We start from the raw sequence: 25000 nt of genomic DNA on the forward strand, positions 1-25000 counted from the left end.
TCCCCTTGTGTTAAGTGGTGCAGTTTAAAGTGCGTACGGTATGCAATTGTTTCCCCTTGTGTTAAGTGGTGCAGTTTAAAGTGCGTACGTTATGCAATTGTTTCCCCTTGTGTTAAGTGGTGCAGTTTAAAGTGCGTACATGTTATGTAATTGTGTCCCCTTGTGTTAAGTGTCTGTTGTTTAAAGTGTGTACATGTTATATAATTGTGTCCCCCCTGTGTTAAATGTCTGTTAGTGCGTACATGTTATGTAATTGTGTCCCCCTTGTGTTTAATGTCTGTTAGTGCGTACATGTTATGTAATTGTGTCCCCTTGTGTTAAGTATCTGTAGATTAAAGTGCGTACATGTTCTGTAATTGCCCCCCCCCCCCCCTTGTGTTAAGTGTCTGTAGTTTAAAGTGCGTACATGTTATGTAATTGTTCCCCCCCTCCCTTGTGTTAAGGGTCTGTAGGTTAAAGTGCGTACATGTTATATAATTGTTTCCCCTTGTTTTAAGTGGTGCAGTTTAAAGTGCGTACATGCTATGTAATTATGTCCCCCTTGTGTTAAGTGTCTGTTGTTTGTGCGTCCATGCTATATAACTGTGTTTCCCCTTGTGTTTAATGTCTGTTGTTTAAAGTGCGTACATGTTATGTATTAGTGTCCCCCTTGTGTTAAGTGTCTGTTGTTTAAACGTGTGTACATGTTATGTAATTGTGTCCCCCTTGTGTTAAGTATCTGTAGATTAAAGTGCGTACATGTTATGTAATTGTTCCCCCTTGTGTTAAGTGTCTGTAGTTTAAAGTGCGTACATGTTATGTAATTGTGTCCCCTTGTGTTAAGTGTCTGTTGTTAGTGCGTACATGTTATGTAATTGTGTCCCCTTGTGTTAAGTGTCTGTTGTTAGTGCGTACATGTTATGTAATTGTGTCCCCTTGTGTTAAGTGTCAGTGGTTTAAAGTACGTACTGGTTATACAATTGTGTTCCCTTATATTATGAGCTTGTTGTTTAAAGTTAATGTTATGTAATTGTGAGCACATACATGTTATGGAATTGTGTCCCCTTGTACAGCATAGCTCACAATATAAAGTTATCAAGTCAGAACACACTCATTCCTTACATACGACCATTTGTTAAGTTTTGTGAACTCTTATTTATTGATGTATTAATTTTGTAACCACCTTACAACATCTTTTTGTGAGCATAATGATACTCCAATCTTTCCATCATTCACAAAAAAAGCTGAAAGTTTTGTGGGAGATGATTTTGAAAGATAATTACAAGCATTTTGTAAAATGAAAGCAGGGGGGGGGGAGGTTATCAGACACCCACAATAATGATAAACAGCAAAGTTCAAATAATCAAAAAATTAACCCACAATAATAAGAATACACTGTTACGGTCGATTATTCATGATAATTAAGATTAGTATCATTCACAACAATAACAGAGACAAAGAGGAAAAAAAAAATCACTTAGTCTGATGTCTTCAGTGACGATGGCTTTCAGAAGTTGTGCACGCAGGAAATGCTGACGATAGCATAGTTAGATCCACATGCTGTGCACTCCATCATTCCGTCACTTGAGCAATGGCCAAGTGGAAGTGCACCCGAATATTTGTATTTGTATTTCTTTTTATCACAACAGGTTTCTCTGCGTGAAATTCGGGCTGCTCTCCCCAGGGAGAGCGCGTCGCTATACTACAGCGCCACCCTTTTTTTTTCTTTTTCCTGTGTTCTGTTTTATTTGTTTTTCCTATCAAAGTGGATTTTTCTACTGAATTTTGCCAGGAACAACCCTTTTGTTGCCGTGGTTGTTTTTTTTTTGTTGTTTTTTTACATGCGCAAAGTGCATGCTGCACACTGGACCTCGGTTTATCGTCTCATCCGAATGCTAGCGTCCAGACCACCCCTCAAGGTCTAGTGGAGGGGAAGAAAATATCGGCTGAGCCGTGATTCGAACCAGCGCGCTCAGATTCTCTCGCTTCCTAGACGGACGCGTTACCTCTACGCCATCACTCCACAGTTTCACAGAATAGGAAGCGAGGGGAGAGGTGGGGGGTGGGGGTGGGGTGGGATGGGGGCTTAAAATCTGTAGGTGATGTCCTAAATTATATCAGTACAGGCACAACTGAACACCACCAAAGTGATTCAGCAGTAGTGCGGGGTCTTCTCTGGTGTGTGGCGGCCTCCTGACGACATAACACTGACACATAGTTCAGCGTGGACTGCCGACATTGTATGGGACCGCTACAGACGAACCCAGGTCCGAGTGCGGCTGTGTATAGGGGATTTGGAATGAGCAGTGTGTGAGTAATGGCACTGAAATCGTGCAGATTATGGAACCAATAAATAAATAAATGAAATGAAAAAGAAGAAGAAGAAGTAGTAAACGTTAACAGCCCCCCCCCCCCGCCCCCCCCAAAGAAAAGGTGGCACCAAATTATGTTGATGCACTCTCCATGGAAGGCAGAATGAACCCCATGAGAAGAAATCTACCGTGGTTGAAGAAAAATACAATCGAATGCAACACAAGTATAATACAACACAATATCTAATTTAAAAAAAAACAAAAAAGCCCAAAAAACAGGTCAGTCGACCATTCTTTCACCTTTGAACATTTCCAGCGATAAATATATATACCATTTCGTTCATCCACAAGTCTTTTACAAAACCAAACCATTCAACACCCATCCTAAAACATTTTGAACTTCAAGTTCTGCTCTTTCCATTCTTTTTCAGATCATGCAGATCAGTTCGTGTACCGCCTTCAATCACATGTCAACCAAAGGTTGAGGAATGTATATACAGAATGGAAGGTAAGGATGTGTATTAAGAGACAGAGAGAGAGAGGGAGTGTGAGAAGGAGAGGGAGAGTGTGTTTGTGTGAGAGAGGGAGAGAGAGAGAGAGAGGGAGTGAGAGTGTGTGTGTGGGGGAGAGTGAGAGTGAGAGATAGAGTGAGAGAGAGAGTGTGTGTGAGAGAGGGAGAGAGAGAGTGTGTGTGTGTGATGAGAGAGACAAGAGTGTGTGAGAGAGGGAAAGAGAAAGAGGGAGAGAGAGAGAGAGAGAGAGAGACAGAGTGTGAGAGAGGGAAAGAGAGAGAGAAAGAGGGAGAGAGAGTGTGTGTGTGGGGGAGACAGAGTGAGAGAGAGAGTGTGTGTGAGAGAGGGAGAGAGAGAGTGTGTGTGTGTGATGAGAGAGACAGAGTGTGTGAGAGAGGGAAAGAGAGAAAGAGGGAGAGAGAGAGAGAGTGAGAGAGGGAGGGAGAGAGAGAGAGGGAGTGTGAGAGGGAGAGAGAGTGAATGTGTGTGTGAGAGAGAAAGAGGGAGAGAGAGAGAGAGAGAGAGAGGGAGAGAGAGTGTGTGTGTGTGGGAGAGAGAAGGAGGGGGAGGGAGAGACTGTGAGAGAGGGAGAGAGAGAGAGTGTGTGTGATGAGAGAGACAGAGAGTGTGTGAGAAAGGGAAAGAGAGAGTGAGAGAGAGAGGGAGAGGGAGGGAGTGTGTGTGAGAGAGAGAGAGAGGGAGAGAGAGTGTGAAAGAGGGAGTGAGAGAGAGTGTGTGTGTGTGGGAGAGAGAGAGGGAGGGAGGGAGAGAGAGAGAGAGAGAGTGTGTGTGAGAGAGGGAGAGAGATTGTGTGTGAGAAGGAGAGAGACAGAGCGTGTGTGACAGAGGGAAAGACAGAAAGAGAGAGAGAGAGAGACAGAGAACAAGAAGAACAAAAACCTTAATCTCCAGGCTTCCGGCTCCTAGAAAGAGGTCAAAAGTACACAATATGGTGATCACGCAACGACAACACAATGTAAAATACACAATAACTTAAACCTGTAGAACAAAAGTGCTTCTTGTCCATAGTAAATTAATTCTGAATTTCTTCATTGCTGTCAAAGAATTCTTGTCGTATCTTCAGGGCATTAAACATATAAACGCAGAGTTTACGAATACTGTGAACAGAACCATTCTTCAGCAGTGAACATATGACTGACCTTCAGAGTTCAGATGTTTTTGCCGCAGGTTATTGTAAAGGACACAATTGTTTATTAAATGGTTTTCATCTTCGACCACGTTACAACGTTTACATGCGTAATTTGAATTACATTTGAATGTTCTCCTGAAAAATGATCCATTTGTTGGGAGCAAACCAAGCTGTAATTCAAACAGTCCCAAAAACACTTTTTACCCACAAAGTCAAAATATTGCTCACACTGAAAACCAGTTTTAAACAGTCTGTAGTTATGATATATATCTTTAGACATTACTGACTCGTCCCATTCTTGCATAACTATATCTTTCATTCTTTGCTTGAATAATGACAAAAAAGTTTGCTCATAACCAACGCCCTGTTGCAACCAGGCATATCCAAACCCAAGTCTAAATAAAGTTTTTTGGTTGTTGTTTTTTTTACTAAAGACACCCAGCATTTTTTCCCCCTTTCGTCCAGGTTAAACATCATCAGATATGCCTGTCTGGGTAATCGGTGCACATTCATATTCAACAACCTTATTCAACAACCTTAACCAGTACCTGATACATCTTACAGAACTATTTATATACAGTGGATAGCGTCCTAGTTCACTGTATGCAAACTTGTTTGGTACTCTAAGTGGTATGTTCAAAAAACGTTTACATGCAAAGGAATGAACCTGAGAGAGAGAGAGAGGGAGGGAGAGGGAGGGAGAGGGAGATAGGGGGGGAGAGAGAGAGAGAGAGGGAGAGTGTGTGTGAAAGAGGAAGAGAGAAAGAGTGTGTGAGATAGAGAGAGAGAGTGTGTGTGTGTGTGTGAGAGTGTGAGAGAAAGAGAGAGGGAGCAAGAGAGTGTGAGAGAGGGAGAGAGAGTGTGTGAGAGAGAGAGAGAGAGTGTGTGAGAGAGAGAGAGAGAGAGAGAGAGAGAGAGAGAAAGAGTGTGTGTGTGAGAGAGAGAGAGGGGGAGAGAGAAAGAGAAAGTGTGTGTGTGAGAGAGAGAGGGAGAGAGAAAGAGTGTGTGTATGAGTGAGAGAGAGAGAGAGTGTGTGTGTGTGTGTGAGAGAGAGAGAGTGAGAGAGGGAGAGTATGTGTGTGAGAGAGGGAGAGAGAGGGAGAGATTGTGTGTGTGTGTGTGTGTGTGTGTGTGAGAGAGAGAGAGAGAGAGAGAGAGAAAATGTGTGTGTGTGTGTGTGTGTGTGTGTGTGTGTGTGTGTGTGTGTGTGTGTGTGAGAGAGAGAGAGAGAGAGAGAGAGAGAGTGTATGTGTGCATGAAGGTGAGTGTCTGGCACATTTAGAAGGCTCATGCATTCTGTCATCGGAGTCCAGTTTTCAGTCTCACCCAAGTCCCATTTTCTAAGTCTAACCGGATTCAGAACATACATATCATCACCAATACATACCTCCTTCAGCTTATCTAAAATGACCACTGTTCACTGTTTAGAATCAAACCTAAACATAATTATCCATACAATAACCATGTAATAAATTTCATATATGCACACTTATATAATGTCAACTACCAATATATTGGCTAAATTTTCAGAAAGAAGGAAAGAAAAAAAAAGCAGTTCCATTTCAATATGTGGATATTTTGATACATTCAAAAGCACATATTCAAAACAAATGCGTGCGCTTCAGCATTTTGTTTTGTTTTGTTTTAATCAATGCATACGCTATGCAAACAGTCCTTTTCAAAGATTCAAACAGTTCAATGGCTGGGAAAAGAAAGTCACCAAGAGATTCCTAAAAAAAAAATTATCCCACTTTGAACGCAATTCTCTTGACAAGAATCCTCAGCCACTTCAGCAGGCAGTCTCCGACAAACCTTCCCACGCGCCATCCATCTCAAACCATTCGAAAAAGACTACACACAACTAAAACATCAGTTCAAACAAACACTGTATGTCATTTTCTACAACACTACAAAGTTGTACAAAAATTCATAACAAAGTCCTGAACTAAAATTTACATCACAGTCATGGTTTTGAAAGAAGCTAGCTGACATGGGTACACAAAACCGAGATGGACGCACGCACACACACACACTTTCACACACACACACACCATTCTTACAGACCACAGGTAATGAAACAATATGAAAAATAAATATTCTGGTTACAAAAAGGACCGGAAGATAAGTGTCGGTGGAGAATATAAACAAAATAGTCTCAAAGTCTGTGACCTTTCATGCCCTGCTCTCATGGTGACCTCAGTTTCAATACCCCTCCACTTCCGTGCTTGGGGTGAGCCCTGTCAATGTCGTCAGTGTCGGCAGATTCATGGGGGCCTGTTGTTTGAGGGATGTGGTGGCGGTCTCCACTCTGGTAGAGACGCTCACTCAGTCTGGCTCCGCGACTAAGCCATTATTGTCGTTAGTAGGGGCTTAGTAGGTGGTGTCCTAAGTACGTTAAAACAGAACAGGCACCACTGAACACCACCGAAGTGACTCAGCAGCAGTGCAGGGTCTCCTCTGGTGTGTGGCCTCCAGTCGACCTAACATCGATGGTTCCATGTGGACTGCCGACGCTGGAACTACGGCGGACGAACCCGGTTGTGGCCGTGTATGGGGGAATCTAAATGAGCGGCGTGGGAGTAATGCCACTGAAACGGCGCAGATGATGAGGCAGCAAAAAAAAAAAAAAAAAAAAAAAAAAAAAAAAAAGTGTCGGTGGAGAAGAAACATCAGAGGAAGAAGAATCAATCCTAACATTCTGTCGTAGACTGCTCCTGAAAAAACACACAGACCTCTGCAGGAAAACTGTAGATGGCTGCAACAACAGCGAAAAATGTGGAATGGGATGGCTATAAATAAATACCTTTTCTTTTCGCAATCTGTCCCTCATTGTTCCATATGTTAAACAAGAAAAGAAGAGAAAGAACACAAAACAAAAACACACACACAAACACACAAATGCACACTCACAAATACACACGTCTAAAATTTACCTAGAGTGAAAAGAGGCAAAATTTAAGACTGCTACTACTACACACACATACAACACACACACACACACACACACAGACATACATGTGCACATACACACGCACACACACAAAACAGGCACAAATACAAACATAGTTTCATCGGCCCATTGTATATCTGAGTGACTTCCTTTGTCGAAGAGAGTAATATTGATCTTCCTTGTGGCGTGGCAATAGATTGTCAGAATGTGTTCAGTTTTTGAATGCGTGTGGTATGCCTGTTTGTGTGTGTGTGTGTGTGTGTGTGTGTGTGTGTGTATGCAAGTGTGTGTGCACTCCCATGTACGTGTGTGCGTGTAAGTGTGTATGTGTATGGCTTATATATTATTACAACAGGACTTTATACATATGCAAGACTGTCATGTTGTCTTTACAGATTCATGATTGTTCTTATATTGTGACATGTCTAAAAACAAAATACTGTTCAGACAAATTCATGAAAAAGAAAAGAAAAGAAGGAAAGAAAGAAACTTGAGAGAGAGTGATAGAGGGGGACACAGAGAGAAAGAGAGAGAGAGAGAGACAGTGGAAGAGAGAGAGAGAGAGAGACAGAGAGACAGAGGGAAAGAGACAGAGAGAGAGAGAGACAGAGAGAGAGAGACAGAGGGAGAGAGAGACAGAGAGAGACAGAGACAAAGGAAGAGAGACAGAGAGAGACACAGAGAGAGAGATGAAATCTAACATTCAATCCCTGCCATGCATCAGAGATGCCGTAAACACCGTCAACATCATCATATCTCCTGAGAATCAACACTCTTGAAAAAAAAAAAAAAAGAAAAAAAAAAGAAAAAGTTAACAAAAAGGAAAATGCTTATTAACACAACAGATTCATTTCAGTGCATTATTTCAGGCCAGGAAGAAATGTAAAAAAAAAAGTCCAAAGTTTACAGAGGTGAATCATGGCAAAACAAATAAATAGATTTAACCCCCTACCCCCCAGAAAAAGCAAAAAAAACAACAACAAAAAACAACCGAAAACAAAAACAAAACAAAAACAAAAAAACAACAACAACAAAAAAACAACCCAAAAAGCCAAATAAAAAAACCCCCCCCCCCATCCAACCCCCCCCCCCCCCCCCCCAAAAAAGCAGGTAGCCACTTTCATTGCTATTTGACAACATATTTAACTGAGCAGTTATTGCAAACACAACAACAAAAGTAAGCAGTTATAAACCTGTTCTTCCCCCTCTTTTTATTTGACGACAAAGAGCTAATGTGGAAGGAACCACTTATACATTAACAGAATAAAGCCTTAAAAAAACGTGCTGTTTTCTTCAAGTGTTTATATTCAGCAATAATACTGTTTTGAAATGTACATTTTCCAGCATGACATTTTTCTGTGGCACACGATTATCATTGTCACATGCAAGTTCAGGTTCCTTCAGAATGGGTCGATGGTCTTCTCAATAAAATTATTTTTATTTTCATTTCTTTTCTTTTTTTCTAACTTTTTTTTTTTTTTTTTTTTTTTAAATCCAAGAGTCACCATTCCTGAAGGTTCTAAACAATGCGCATGGACCCTGTGGTAGAATTTGGTTTATTTCCGTTTCTCTTTTTTTGCCTTCGTTACACATAACAAACAAATATATATATACATATATAAATATATATATATATCTATATTGCTAATCTCCATTAATACTGCTTTTGTTTCTTTGTTTGTATCATCCATGTGATGTTATGCCCAGTTTGTATGAATGTTCATGATTCTTTGTGTGTGTGTTAATATGTGCATGTTTATGTGTGTGTGTGTGTGTGTGTGTGTGTGTGCGCGCGCACATGCAAAACAAGTGTGTGTGTGTGCACACTTCAGCAGCACATTATTCACACAACAAATGACCTCTAAAAATGTAGGAGTTTTTCTCTGTTAACACCAACAGCACTGTCTGCTTCAAGCTACACAGTCTGCCTGAAGTCAAGACTGAGCTTATCAACCTTAAAAAATGACAGAAAGTTGTTTTTGATGTTGTTGTCGTTAATTTCTTTTTACCAGAAAGCAAAAATAAAACCACTCCAATGATCTGTTCACAGCTGAATGACAAAGTTCACACTCGCACACAGCCATTCTAGTCACCGTTTTCAGAGCGACAGGAGAAACTCAGCACTCCACACGAACTCACCACACAACTGCGACACGCTCAAGTTCACGGTACAGAAGAACGACTACATATTGCACATAGCCACAACCAGATAAGATGAAGGGTCTGAATGTACGCACATACGTACGTACAATCACAGCTTGTGTATCATGGCAGACTGGGTCAGAATTTACACAGCATGATGCAGGGATGTGTTGGGAAACCTGCCTGCTGGCAGTATACATAAAGTTCAATGGATGTCCCCCCCCCCCCCCCCCCCCCTGCCTTTTTTTTTTTTTTAAATGGACACATCAGTGGTGTAATGTAATATATTGTGAAGAAACTGCACATTTAAACAATATCAATTACACATGTTCCAATACAAAAAGAAACACAATCAAAAACAAAAACAAAACATTTTTTTAAGACAAGTCTACTCCTTACATGTAGTGACAGTAACACTGAAGGAAATGTGTTTAACCACACACTGATACAGTCGTATAGGCAGAAATGTACACAGACAGCAGGAAATGGGAATTAAAAAAAAAAAAAAAAAAAAAAAAAAAAAAAAAACCTGCAGAGCAATATTACATTAACTACAATGAACACATTTTGTCGAACAACTTTGATGCTTCACTTATCAAATAAAAACAACAACAATGAAGATCATATTAGAATCCACAAAATTACACATGGAATGTCCACATCTAAAATGACATTCATGCACAAAGAACATGACATGATCATAATCGAGGAGCAAAAACATTCATATCCCCCCCCCCACCCCCCACCCCCTCCGCACTCTCCCCCACCCCCATTCCCCTCCTTTTTTCCCCCCATTTGATTAGTAACATTCTCTCTTCAAACCACTTAATAAAAAGAAAAAAAAAAAGAAAAGAAAAGGAACTGATAATGATAAAAGACTTATCATATGTTACTGATTCAACATTTACACCATTATTTCGAATATGACACATTTTGAAAGTACTAATAATGTCAATATGCAATAAAAACTGCTTGTCAATAAAATCTGAGACACAATCAATATGAAAACCACAACAACAACAAAAAAAAAGAAAGAAAAAAAAAAGCCATAACAAAATACAGGTTTAAATACACTTTACTTCAAGTTTGAAAGACCGACAGAGAAAAAAACACTCTTTGACACAGACTACAGCGCCATTCTCCTCCCCTTTCAGCCATGCCAAAATATGGATTTTCAAACCAGTACCTGATCATCTGCGGGTCCTGCTGTTACAGTACATTCATTTTCATTTCCTCCACTTGGATTTTGCTCAATGAGTTCAGGTCACTTGCTCAAGGAGGCGTTACTGCGTTTGGACAAATCCACATATATATATATATATGATAGTCAGTCATGTCTGACTATGACCATCAGAACAGCAGAGGAGGCAACTGCTGTTCCGACTATTTGGGCTAGAATTTGACTATAGTGGAGAGAGTCTTGCCCAAGTTACATCCCCACTCTCTCGGCCAAGAGGGTTTTAGGACAGTCGGCGTTGGGATGGCTGCAGCACTAAGAGCCAGTGCAATTTTGCCTCCTAGTTTGAGAGTCATAGTCCTTCACAAAAGACTAAGCTGTAAATGATTTCCTATTGACTGGAGAAACCATTGATAATACAGCTCTCACTTTGCTGTTGGCCCAAATGTAAAACTTATGTCAATCTGTGATATAAGCCAAGTGTTGGGCCGGAAATCCATATACACTGCACACCACCACATCTGCTAAGCAGATGCCTGACCAGTGATGTAACCCAACGCACCTGTGCTCAATGAGAAAAACAGAAAGAAAATCACTTGCTGAGCGAGCACAAACCTGTCGTGCCCAAAATGAAGAGGGCCACTGAATGTTCACAAACCGAGTGCTACTTGGCAAATTTGTTTGCTTTTTATGAGCAGGAGATGAAAACTCAATACAAAACAGAAAACAGTAATTTCGAGTTGAAATCTGGATAAATAGTACCAGTACTTGTAGCAGAAAATTACAAGAACAACAACAACAACCAACCACAACAACGACAATGCGTGTTGATGTAATATCGAAAACACAATCAGTACACTCATCTTCATTTAATTTACTAATACGCTGTTGAAATAATGATATGTTATTAATGGGGACAAGGAACAATTTTTAAAAAAATAACAAAAAAGAAGAAGAACATATTTCATCATTATTTTTCTTGGAGAGATGAAAGCCTTTAATGTGTGATTGTTAGACGTCTGATTGTGTGTGTGTGTGTGTGTGTGTGTGTGTGTGTGGAGTGTGAATGTGATGAGTAAAAGACTGAGAAAATGAAGAAAAAAACAACAACAACCCATTATCCTCGCTTTCATTTTGTTTCAGGAACATCTTTAAAATAAATATGTGAAAAAACAACAACAACCCATTATCCTCGCTTTCATTTTGTTTCAGGAACATCTTTAAAATAAATATGTGAAAAAACAACAACAACCACTGACAGAAAAGAAAACTTGTGAGAAATATTGATACCCGCCGAAATGCGCTAACGAAGTTAAACAGCAGTATGAACTAACGTGGAGAACAACAATGGACAACTTGTCATGTCACCTCTGATAAACCTCAGAATCTGAAACCAAAACGTAAAGGTAATACACCACAAGATAATTTTTTTTTAAAAACCCATAAATAAAACCCCACAACAAACCGGTCCAAAGCTCACCGCTGTGCTGGATGATAAAACAGTCAGTCAGAGACACATTTCCCAGAAAATCCATGTTCCCAATCAACACATGTGCAGAGCACCCCACCCAACAGAAAGGGCCCAGATCCAAAACATTCCCTGTGGAACTTCAACAACTTGAGCAGTTCAGTAACATGACCATTATTCATTGAAAACTGCCATCTTTTGAAAGGAAGCCACGCAGCAACAGTGTCATTTCTATATTCCGAACAATCGAAACAAATGCACAGCTTCAGACCAAGAAAGTGAGAGAAAATCAAACCTGTAAAGAGCTAAAATTCACACCAAGAAAGTCAACACTCACTCCAAGCATATCAACACAGACACACAAAAAAACCACCACATATATATAATTAAAAAACTGGGATGCGTCAAATGTGGAAGAAGAGATAAGAAGAAACACTTAATGTCCTTACACATACACTGAGATCCAGTTCATGATTATTTAAAAAAAAAAAAAACCCAACAGAAATGCTGTTAAACACATAACTAAACTTGTGAACTTTTGCAGGTCAAAATCCAAAATGACTTTGGAATAAAGCTGATACCTTGAGCAATGCAGCCATGTTGTTTCAAACACTAACCCCTAAACACAATATGAAATATGAACCATAAAGAAATTCTCACCAAGAAACTTCCCTTTATAACACTATACATCGATCAAATGAGATCAATAAACTCTCTATCTAGGAAGGGAGACTTAGCTACTATTTATCCAAAATCAAATTAAGTACACAACAAACTGTTCTAGACGTACTTCAGTAGACTTTGCACTGACGCGCAGAACCAGCGGGACATGATGATCAGCCTGATGACAAAGCTGGAGACATCTCATGTGATCACCCTTTTCTCCGACACAGGTGAAGGTGTAATATCCACTGTCATGTCCATCATTTAATGATAGTACACCACAACAGTAGTGAAAGTAAACCTCCATTCATTATTTCCATCCTAATAGGCTTACAGCACTGAGCATGCATCTGTTAGTATTCATTAACAACTGTTGAGCTGCTATGTACTGCATTTAAGGCTGACACACTTATCACCACACGCTGTTTTTTTTCTTGTGTAACGATACATTTACTATGGATGAATTTTCATCTGCATGTGAACATAGCATCCATATGCCAGACGACTGAACTCTGACGAAATGATGACCAGTCTCAGATTTAAAAAAGAAAAGAAAAAAAAAGTCTCTTTCTCCAGTAGGTTATTTATGCTTCATGATTGCTTCCTTTCTTATGGCACTCAGCAGAGACTGTATTAGTGTTTCCAATAAAACTTGACATGAACAGCTTTGCGTTCTTCAGCTAACTACATCACTTGATTCTGAAGCTGTGTACTATAATGAACACTTGTATTTACATTTGAATGCTTAGACAAGTGAGCAAAAGCATACCACCACGCCCCTATCCTCAGAAGTCAATACTACCCACACTGACATAAAAAAACAACAAAAAAACAATACAATATTTAGAATGAATCATCCTATTTGCAAATCACTTGATTAAGTGCTGAGTTTTCACATGTTCCCATGACACACACAGCACTCCACAGTTCTAGTGTCACAGTGGGACTAGCGTCAATGGCTCGGGATCCTCTGTCTCAACTGCAGTATAATGCTGTGCGGTTTCTTTGTCCGTTGATCTCTCCTTCATTTTGCTGTTAAAGTGTGTGTGTGTGTGTATGTGCGTGCATACGCTTGCACAAGCTCATAAATATCTGCATGCCTGTCATATGTGTTAAGAGGCACAGCTGTCCTGCTGCAACATTTTCAGGTCAATATGCTATAAACCAGCCGACTCATTTTTCTTCAGCAGATAAATTCAAAATTGGTCACACCATTTTGAATTCATTTTGTTCCTTTTCCCTAAAGACACACAAAAAAACACTTAAAAAAAAAATCCTCCATCTATAAAAAAGATCATATGTTCATTACATACGAAAACTACTATTTCTAAAAATAGAAAAAAACAACAACAAAAAAACAAGCACACACTCGCAAAACAAAACCAAAAAAAACCACGCACACACACAAAAATCACCACTGCACACACGCAGACACACACACAGACCATCGCCAACAGGCCGACCCGTATGCAGCCCTTTCACACAACACACACACACACACACACACTCAAACCACACACACACACACACTCAAACCACACACACACACAGCATAAAAAAAGAGAAAAGAAGCAGAGACAGGGGGTGGAGGATCAGGAAAGACAAGACAGCCAGACCACCCACACACACACAAAGTGTGGGTGTGGTACAGGGGACTGGCATCACTTCTGGCATCATTTGGGGCAGCAGGGGTTGTCCACCATCAGCACCACGTCAATCCCATAATGCTCCACCAACTCCATCAGGAAGGTGCGGTCGCCGACAGGGTCAAGGCCGATGGCCTTCATGTGGTCGGAGGTCAGCTGGCGGTCGTGGGAGGTGGAGATGTCGAGGAGCGTGTGGAACAGGCGGTCGTTCAGCTCATTGAAAAACCTGTGCAGGGCAACAGAACAATAAAAATCCTTGACACATTATGCCTATGGTCATTATAATGATGATGATGATGATGATATTTGAACAGCTGGTTGTTCAAATAACCAAAAACAACAAAAAAACAAAACACACACACATGCACACAGAAAATATGTACATAAACTTTATTTCACACAAATCTAAAGTGCTTAGATGTCCAAAGTTGCATGTTAATCCTTTAAACATCTAATGTTCATTATCTTAATCCGTTTGATGTTGAATGGTCATTATGTTATTGTTAACCCCTTAAATGTCCACTGTTAACCCTTGAAATGTCTAATGCTCATTGTGTTAAGCCCTTAACATCAGTCATTATGTTACCCTCTTTAAATGTCAACAATTCCTTATGTTAGACCCTTATGCTCATTATACTAACCCTGTAAATGTCCAATGCTTATGTTAACCCCTTTAATGTCCACTGGTTATTATGCTGACCCCTCAAATGTGCAATGTTGATAACATTAGCCCTAAAGCATGTTAACTTCTTGGATGTCCTTGGGTCATTATCTTAACCTCTTAAATGTTTAATGGTCACTACCTAAACGCCTAAAATGTCCAATGTTCATTATGATAACCCCTTGAACGTCCAATGGTCTTTATGTTTTAAACACCCAATGTTCTCAGATGCTGCATTCCCAGTGCCAGCTGAATACACTAGTCATCCTCTTTAAAATTTTGTCTTCATTTCTGATATTATTTTCTGTCTTGATACTTTTTGTTTCGATTGAGAAATCTGAACGTAGATTTTTAAAAAAATTTTTTCAAATGGAATATATTTTCCCCCTGTTCTTACATATGTACAAACGGATACCAAAATGTGCACATTAATGACACCCACAGAGACAGACACACAAAACAACAGCCTCAAAACAACAAGCTAAAATGTGGTGCTTGACCATGTTTGTAAATTTACTGTCATGCCTTCTAGTAGAATCATAGCCACAAAGAAAGTTAACACTGACAAGTCACTCAGTAGCTGTCGTTTGTATGCAACTGGAAAACTTTTGTTTCAAAATAACTGCATTGATGTAATGTTAAACAGCCAGCCAATGAAACCAAACAGAAAAGAACAATACAAACAGTTAGCTTGTTGTTACTCTGCTGTTTATGTGCTTATTTTATTTATTCACCTTTTTTTCTTCTTTTTTTTTCTCAAGGCCTGACTAAGCGCGTTGGGTTACGCTGCTGGTCAGGCATCTGCTTGGCAGATGTGGTGTAGCGTATATGGTTTTGTCCGAACACAGTGACACCTCCTTGAGCTACTGAAACTGAAACTGTTTATGTGCACATGTATGTTCAATATGTTGTTTTTATTACCTTAACAAAAATTTGTTTAAACCGAATTGTGGTACTTACGCCAGAATAATTTCCTCCTCTGTCAGGACTTCATCCTCTATTTCTTCTGTGGGGAAGGCATGCTGAGCTCTGGACAATAAAACAAAACAACAAAAAAGGTATAAAGACCACTATTTTTTTTTCTTTCCTCAGGTACTGACTGGTGTTTCTGTTCTGCATCAAACTTGTCCTAAAGAAGAAACAATATCTGCAGTTCAAATGATGTGCTACGTTTCATGGACTCTGTGCATGTGTGCATGCATGTGTTGTGGTTGTATGTATATATGTGTGTGCGTGCGTGTGTGTGTGTGTGTGTGTGCATATGACTGAGCATGCATACTGTGTGTGCGCGTGCATGTGTGTGAGCATATATACTTACACACATACAAACCTGCATGTGGATGTATGTGAAATGTGTGTGTGTGTATGTGTGTGTCGGTATGTGTGTGTGCATACATACATACAAACTTGGGTGTGCATGTATGTGAAAAGTGTGTGTTTGTGTATGTGTGTGTGTCCATCACAGTTCCAGCGTCAGCAGTGTGCAAGGAACCACTGATGTTAGGTCGCCAGGAGACCACACACCAGAGGAGGCCCTGCACTGCTGCTGAGTCACTTCAGTGGTGTTCAGTGGTGCCTGTTCTCATTTAACGTACTTAGGGCACCACCTACTAAGCCCCCTACTAAAGACAATAATGGCTTAGTCATGGAGCCAGACTGAGTGAACATCCCTCCCAGAGTGGAGACCGCCACCACGTCCCCCGAACAACACCCCCCCCCATGAATCTGCCGACACTGAAGACATTGACAGAACTCACACCAAGCACGGAAGTGGAGGGGTATCAAAACTGAGGTCACCACGAGAGCAGGGCATGAAAGGCCACAGACTTTGAGACTGTTTTGTTTACACTGATGATGATGAAGGAGGAGGAGGATGACCATGATGATGACGATGTTGCTATGGAAGTCCATTTTGGTTTGGGACTGCGTGATAAGGTTGTACTCTACGCTTCCTGTCATAATGATATCCTGGCGTTAACCAGGCCTGAGAGATAACAGAAACTTGCAGTGTTGGTCAGGTAATTAGAGCAACACACCCAAAGACGCATCGTGAAGTGGATGACACTCGACTGTGTGGTCCCAGTCTCTCCATTTAAGCCCAGAGCACACTCAACTCTGGGTAGGAGCCAGCTACAGGTGGAAAAACCCACCTCCGTTGGGATTCGAACCCGCATCCTCCCAGCCGTCAGTCCACAACATTAACCACTTCACCACGGCGGCTGGTGTGTGTGTGTGTGTGTATGCGCGCATGTGTGTGTGTTTTGTGTGTGCATGCATGTGTGTCTGTGTGCATGTGCACATGCATGCAAGTGTGTAAGTAAGTGTGCATGCTGTGCATGTGTGTGCCTCACACGAGCGCGAGAGTGTGCCCCTGACCTCTGGTTGTTGAGCTTGGCCAGCTTTTCGCGGTCAGCGTCACAGGTCTTCAGCAGGTCCTTCATGGCTGGGGAGGAGCTCTGGATGTTCTGGTTGTCCACGTAGATGTCGTACAGGTGGGACTTGGACTCAAAGATCTTCTCCGTCGTACCTGTCCACCCACACGAACACATTTTCTTCTGTGTTTTTGATGGGGTCTCTTCTTCTTTGTTCGTGGGCTGCAACTCCCATGTTCACTCCTATGTACACAAGTGGACTTTTACATATATGACCCTTTTTACCCTGCCATGTAGGCAGCCACACTCCATTTTCAGGGCTGTGCATGCTGGGTATGTTCTTGTTTCCATAACCCACTGAACACCAACATGGATTACAGGATCTTTAACGTGCATATTTGATCTTCTGCTTGCGTATACACACGTAGGGGGTTCAAGCACAAGTAGGTCTGCACATATGTTGACCAGAGAGATCAGAAAAATCTCCACCCTTTGCCCACCAAGCACCATTACCAGGATCTGAACCTGGGACCCTCAGAATGAAAGTCCAACGCTTTAACTACTCGGCTATTGCACCCGTCGGCATGGTTCATTCTGACTTTCAAACTAGAAGGCAAGATTACACTAGATCTCAGTGCTGGCAGCCTTGGGGGCTAGCTGACCTTTGCGGACCATTCCAACACCGACTGTCCTAAAGCCCTCTTGGTTGAGACAGTGGGGATGTAACTTGAGCAAAACACTCTTCACTATAATCCAAATTCTAGCCCAGATAGTTGGGACAACAGTTGCCTCTTCTGCTACTCTGATGGTCATATATTCAAACGTGACTCACTTAAAAAAAAAAAAAAAAGAAAAAAGGGAAACGACTGACATATCATACACATTTTGATTCATAATAAACAAACATACAACAAAACTTACCAAAACATGAGAGAAAAAAAAGGAAGACAAAAGAACAAATTAGGAAGAAGAATGTATAGAACATCACTGTGAGGTAGAGGGTTGTAACCAAGAAATGTGGAAACACTGGTGTAGTTTCACAAAACAAACCCATGAGGATAGAACTGGACAAAAGATACCAAAACAGCATTGCTGATCAATGAAATGAAAACATTGCTACATATTACAAGAAGATGTAGGAGAATATTTCACTACCTCATATATCTCATTTCATGTCTAATGTTTTAAGATACCTTCCAAACACACATACTCTGTTTACACATCACATGCTTTCTCTGACAGCCTGCTAGGCAATATTTTGCTAACACATAAGTATACAATTATCTTTATTTTTTAAATTGAATATCAATAAAAAGAAACGTTGTGACAGCAAATCAAAACAAAGCAAAGCAAAAATGTTCACACTTTTCAAACTGTTTGCCACAGAGAGTTTAACTCTCACATAAATTTGTAATGATGAGATCTATGATTCACGACAAACTGATCCTTTCATTAATCCATGTTTGGTGATGGAGGATTTTTTGCACCAAACTGCTTGCAATGGGCAGGTAGAACTGCATTCTTGTGATAAAAATGCCATTATTTAGTTTAGAATTATTTTACAATTGTCAAACCCGCCAGACATTAAGCACCCAACAGAACACCAAAACACAGTCATATATGTGACCCTCCACCACGGAATGAGTCGCTTTGTCCCTGACCAACTTTTCCGCTAGCGGCGATTTTAGGCGGGTGGGGGTCAGGTTGTCGATTTTCAGATTTTGACTTTATAGTAAACTTTAGGCTTTCTTTTATCTCATATTGAAGTATCTAGGCATAACTGTGTCTTCTTTTGCCTTAAAAGTGTGCTTAAAATGCCTAACCCGTCATTCTGATCGCCTATGACTTCGCGAAATCGATCAACTTTGACAAGCTTGCCCTCCGTCATCTCTTGGAATCGACCGGTCGAATCATACATTGTTTTAAAGGTCAAGTCCGTCTCTTTCAATCTATGTCCTTCTCATTGGTTGATTTTTTAACTACGAGCGAATCGTCGCTTTCAAAATAAGGATACACTACGTAAACAATGCGTCACTATGAAGGAAAATCCCCTCTGTCATTGGCCGAGAGAGGCCACGTGACGAAACCAGCCATTCAGCACGCTAGCTCAAATAAACATGGTCGCAGGGTTCGGAAGCACGTTTTCAAGATTGACTTGGCGATTTCCTGACAAGATACACTTGCGCTGCACACATTTTGCCATTCAATGAAGAAGACGACATTTGTGAGTTTCTAACCCAGTACTTCATTGATGGAACTGACCGTTCATGAAATCGATCTCAGTGAACACGAAGGCAACGCTGATTTCGAAAGCAGACGACGCAGGATTGTCGTTCAGTTTTCATCAACAATAATATTAATTTTGATGTAGATGACGAATCAACAGTTGCACTAGATACAGAAAGATTGGAAGCCTTCGCCTGTAATTGCCGAAATCACATGCACCAGGTGCCATCAGTGTTGTGACTGACATGGAAACAAGTGAAACTGACTTGCTGCACTGAAGTGATAGACCTGGGTTTCTCACAGCTCACACAAGGAATGTGCAAGCAAAGTGACTGGGGGACTGGATATAGCTGAAGTGTCTGAAGGTAAGCTTTCTTATTTTACCCACATTGACAAATACTGAAATGTAATGTTGGTATAATCAATTGATAATAATTTATTTAACAATGATTGACTCAAGACTGATTTATTGTCTTACATTGGAACAGGAATTCACTGTTTGACATGTGGAATAAAAATGATTAAAAGAATAAAGTGAATCTGAGGAAATTAACAGAATGTAAATTAAAAGATCACACACACACACACACACACACACACACACACACACACACACACAATGTGTGACACAGTGTGTATACATGTCACTCACACACACACACACACACACACACACACACACACACACACATACATACACAATGTGTGTCACACAGTGAGTCACATACTCACTCACACACACACACACACACACACACACACACACACACACACACACACACACACACACACCAACCTGACACACATTCACATAAAATATCCATTGAAGCAAATTCTGTGAAACTGAAAACTGTTCATAATGTCATGCCCCTGAACCTCCCCTTGCTCAGTTAAATGGTTAAACTGTGAAGGGACAGTGTGTGTGTGTGTGTGTGTGTGTGTGTGTGTGTGTGTGTGTGTGTGTGTGTGTGTGTTGTTTTAAATAAATATAGAGTTGTGTCAACAGTAAATACTAACAGTATTACTAATAGTTCAATTTCTTTTTCAGCCCTGAAAGATATGATGGTACTTTATATGCCTGCCTGTACACCAATGAATAATTCTGATATCACTGCTGGCAAGTCATGTCATCAGAAGGAGAGGCAACACCACCAAACTAACTACACTGTCAACTAAAGAACTGTCTGCTGGTGAACTATCTATGAGTGAGTGAGTCAACTGTTAATGTACTATGATTTATAGTATAAATTTACCATGAAGTGTGCAAACTTAGTTTCTTTTTACAAACTTTGTCTAGATGTACATGTATGGAATTGTAAACTTTTGCACAGACATTTACATAAATGATATAAGTGTGCATGTGCTTGACATGCCACTATGCATAAAGTAACTTAATGGATTGCAGCATGTCATGCACATGCACACTGATATGCACACTGATACTCATAGTGATACAGCATTAATAATCACTATTTCATACTTTTATTATCAGTAAACTGCTTTGTCTGATTATATTATGATATATATATATATATATATATATATATATATATATATATATATATATATCATATAAGTGTATTCTTTTTTTATTTTCTGATAAAATACATAGAACTAGAAGTAAAGCATTTTGTAAAGTCCTGTGTAAAGAATGAAAGCTGTGATGTAAATGTACAAAACTGAAATTACTGTTGATATTTAAGGCATTAATGAATAAACTTTAGAACATATAGAAAATAATTCAAAACAAAGGAAATGAAAAGAGATAAAGAAGTATTACATAACAAACTGTTTCAGGATAAACCATGCATTTTTGGAACATACTGACACCACCGGTGGAGAAAAAAGAGTGGAGGAAGAAGGTTCAATATCAACACCATCCACCCTGATGACACTTTGTACCACAAGAATTGATTACCTGTGCCACATATCTGCACATTTTTTTATTTTTATTTTTTATTTTTATTTTTTTTAGCAGATAGAGTGTTTGTTTGATGAGGTTGTGTGTCTTTATTGTGTGAAGTATGGGTTTGACAAGTAGGTTTTCTTTGCAGATGAAGTGTTTGAAGTGTTCATTTGGATTATGAAATGTATTTCATTTGATGCTATGCTGGGATAAAACACACATGAACTTGTACCTTTTGTATGAGCAGTTTTGTTGTGTGGATCTTTTTTTGTTATTTTGTTGTGCTTGTTGTATGGATTATGGTAATATCACAAGCACACTAAGCCAGTGAGCACATTGAATTACAACAATCACATGATTCGGCATCATGATTTAGCATTTTTACCTCTAATCTGGCATAAATTTTAGTACACATACTGTACATAGCAAACGTTTCATAGTAATTGGACCACAAACAACACCACAACAAAACTGATCTTAAAACTGGAAGGTTTTTAGTCATGTTGAGCTGATTAAAAAGTAAGTATACTAATACTTCAGTTGCAATTCTTTCCAAAAAAATTAGAAAATTCTTATTTGAATAAAATCAAATACACTCAATATTTTTCTTCCAAATTTTGTGCAATTGTGGATATTGCCACTAACTATGTGTGTGCCAAATTTCATGAACATATCTTGCTTAGAAGTATGTGGTTGCTATGAACATGTTCCAAAACTTTTCGGCCTTGATTTCTCAGTTCGTTACTTTCGCAACTTTAGAACTTCAAATCACAATAACTTTTCACAGAATCATCCGATTTACAAACTTTTTTTTTCGCTGTAAAGGTCATTTATTGCAGATTTATGATATACCAATAACTAAAAATCGACCTCTGGTGCAAAGCGACTCATTTCGTGGTGGAGGGTCACATATGTGATGGTGCATGCGAAAATCATGGATAATGGTCAAAATTCACAAAATGATATTATTCTTTTATCTGAAAGTAGAGAGAATTCTGAATAACTCACAGAAAACAGAATTCAAGTATCTTTATTAGTTTCTGAGATACATGCATTTGAGTCTCGTGATGATCACAAACCTACTTCTGAGAAAACTGGGGCAAACGAGTTCATTGTTTCCCACTTTTGATCACCAATTCCCAAAGGGAAAACATCAAAATGAAGCACTAATACTTTATATTTCTTTATAATACTTGGAAATTTAATAGAAAAAGAATCATAGAATCTGAATAACCAAAAAACTCAAATTTGATATTTTCACCCCTTGTCACTTTCACAGCGTCTTGCGTGAAATTTACTCCAGCGACTTATCCATGATTTTTGCGTGTGGCGTCGCATATGCATTCCCACATAATGACATACACAATGCACGATTTACACACACACACACAAGAAAAACCGACAGACATGAAGACGAACAAGAGAAACTGGGAGCAAGATAAACAGAGCAAGAAAAAAACAACAAACACACCAGAACTCTAAAACGACAACAACACACTCAACAAACCCACTAGGCCAAACTTACAAGCTATATAGGAAATCTCATCTTCCAAGGTTTCAATGTCAGCAACGTTGATGTAAAAATAGGGTCGAAGGTCACGATTCCCCAGGTCATGCACATTATGGCTGCCCAGGCAACACGCGCAGTACACTGAAAACAAAATGCTTCACTGAAGAAAGAGAAACTACAGACTTCACAAAAAGTTAACCCCTTCAGAGCCTAAGGACTGAAATTTCAGTGCCCTTCCGGTGTGCAAAAAAAATGACCCAGGATGGATATAATCATCTGTGTTATTGTCAGAATTTTCCCATCACAAAATAATCAAATCAGCATGAAATTGTCATAATTGAAACGTGTGCTCATTTTCCTGTCAGAGAAGTTATATATATATATACACCTTCTTTCAATAGTTTGCATGCTAGAATTAACAAAAAACAAAAAAAAACAACAACAAAAAAATCAACCATTACCCTCCGTGACCAAAAAAACCCTGGCAAACAGCTGTCACTGAGCATGAAATAGACTTGGCACTGAAAGAGTTAAGGGCCACTAGGCTTGGCACAGAAAGGATTAAGGGCCACTAGGCTTGGCACTGAAAGGGTTAAGGGCCACTAGGCTTGGCACTAAAAGGGTTAAGGGCCACTAGGCTTGGCACTGAAAGGGTTAAGGGCCACTAGGCTTGGCACTGAAAGGGTTAAGGGCCACTAGGCTTGGCACTGAAAGGGTTAAGGGCCACTAGGCTTGGCACTGAAAGGGTTAAGGGCCACTAGGCTTGGCACTGAAAGGATTAAGGGCCACTTCATAAACACGTGTTCATTTTAATAAATTTGAAAAGAAAGAAAAAAAAGAAAGAGAGAATATTTAAATGAAGCAGGCTGCATACAGTCTACCACTGGCCTCTCACTGAATACAACGACGTCTGTTTCAGGTACATGTGTACCATGAACATTTTGAAAAATGCGTTTACTTTAAAAAATGCTGTGTTTCAGCCCCCCCCCCTCCTCCCCTCCCCCCCAAATTACAAACATTCAGTGATTTATAAATGATAGCTATGATTTTTCATTGTTGAAAAAAATCCCAACAAAAATAACAACAGAAAGTGCACAAGCAAGAATGCGTTCCTAGTTATGAGTGATGCTTAACTCATATGCAGCTTACACAGCTTTTTGTTGAAAATTCAGCATCATATCACCATACCCCCAAGATGAAAAACTGTGAAAGTTTCCCCAGTGGTCCTCAGCTTTTTGTGAACCCTGTATTTTCATGATACGTTCAGCTTCACAGTCTCCTCCAACAGGTAGCATGTGCAATACAACAATACACTGAAAACTGCACAAACAAGATTTCATAATGAACTAGGCTTCTGCCTTCTGAAGATGCCATCACTCCACCAGGATGCATTCTACACACACACACCACTGCTGAACAATGGTGGCTTACAATCGCAAACTGAAGATGACCAAAGTTGCTGTTGTAGTTTTTCTCCTTCGCAAGCGATGATAAGCATAAGCTTCACACTGGGTGGGCCTGTAAAAGGCTGATAAGTCCTGTCCGGGCTCTGGAGTGTCTGTGGCACTGTGGACAGGGGGGCAGTTAGTACTGTCCAGTTTTAGGTGGACCGAGTGCCTTCTCCTTGCATTGATGGTGTTTCAAAATGGCATTGCTGATCCTCTGCTCATCAGAAGCGGCGGGTGACAAAAAACTGGATCCGACTGCTCCATGATGAGCAATCAGAGGATATGTCCTAAATAACTGGTTATCTGAGAACCTAAACTGCTTGCTTCACCATGTTTATTAAGCAATGCTGATAGATGTATGGAAGTTTAATGAACTGAGAATCACACACACTATACAGATATGATCCAGTAACAGGGCAAATTCAAAATTTGAAGAACAAAGGTTGCTCAGTTTTTCTTGACTGCAGAGAAGTCATCAACAAAAGCAGTGAGCAGCTTCAAATACAAACAGAAATCACATTTAAAAATCTACAAGAGGGGAAGACACAGAACTTTTGTTGAAAAACAACAACAAAAAGGTAACATATTGTCAAGAAACGTAATCCTCTGCAGTCCAAGTGTAATGATTCTCATCAGCTTTCAGCTCCATCTCCAAGTCTCTTCTGTGTCCTGATGGAGAAACTGACAAAGTGTATTACAGTTGGGTTTATGTGTGTGTGTGTGTGTGTGCGCACGCGCGCGTTTGTGTGTGTGTGTGTGTGTTAATGTTCCAAATATCTGAATCTTGATTAGTTTTCAAGAACTTGTATGGATATTTCACACAATATGTAGAAGCCTGCAAGCACTACTCAGTGCGGTTATTCACAAGGACCTTGAAT

The 25000-nt window shown here is 40.0% G+C and overlaps 1 protein-coding gene and 1 long non-coding RNA gene across 2 annotated transcripts in view; one reads left to right on the plus strand and one right to left on the minus strand.

Moving 5' to 3' along the window:
* Positions 1–10561: 10561 nt before the first annotated feature.
* LOC143285814 (DENN domain-containing protein 11-like) overlaps positions 10562–25000 on the minus strand; it is a 19073-nt gene continuing 4634 nt past the window's right edge. Inside the window, exons 6-9 of the mRNA XM_076593244.1 lie at positions 22690–22815; positions 17037–17187; positions 15621–15689; positions 10562–14225 (exon numbers count right to left, since the gene is read on the minus strand). Coding sequence (XP_076449359.1) covers positions 14027–14225; positions 15621–15689; positions 17037–17187; positions 22690–22815 — 545 coding nt within the window. The 3' untranslated portion in view covers positions 10562–14026. The remainder of the gene's footprint in view (positions 14226–15620; positions 15690–17036; positions 17188–22689; positions 22816–25000) is intronic.
* LOC143285813 (uncharacterized) lies at positions 18744–21223 on the plus strand. The gene is made up of 3 exons (XR_013055728.1): positions 18744–19623; positions 20307–20463; positions 21056–21223. It is a non-coding gene; the product is annotated as an uncharacterized LOC143285813 (long non-coding RNA).

This window comes from Babylonia areolata, chromosome 9 (genome assembly GCF_041734735.1).
Source record: "Babylonia areolata isolate BAREFJ2019XMU chromosome 9, ASM4173473v1, whole genome shotgun sequence".
NCBI classification, from domain to species: Eukaryota; Metazoa; Mollusca; class Gastropoda; order Neogastropoda; family Buccinidae; genus Babylonia; species Babylonia areolata.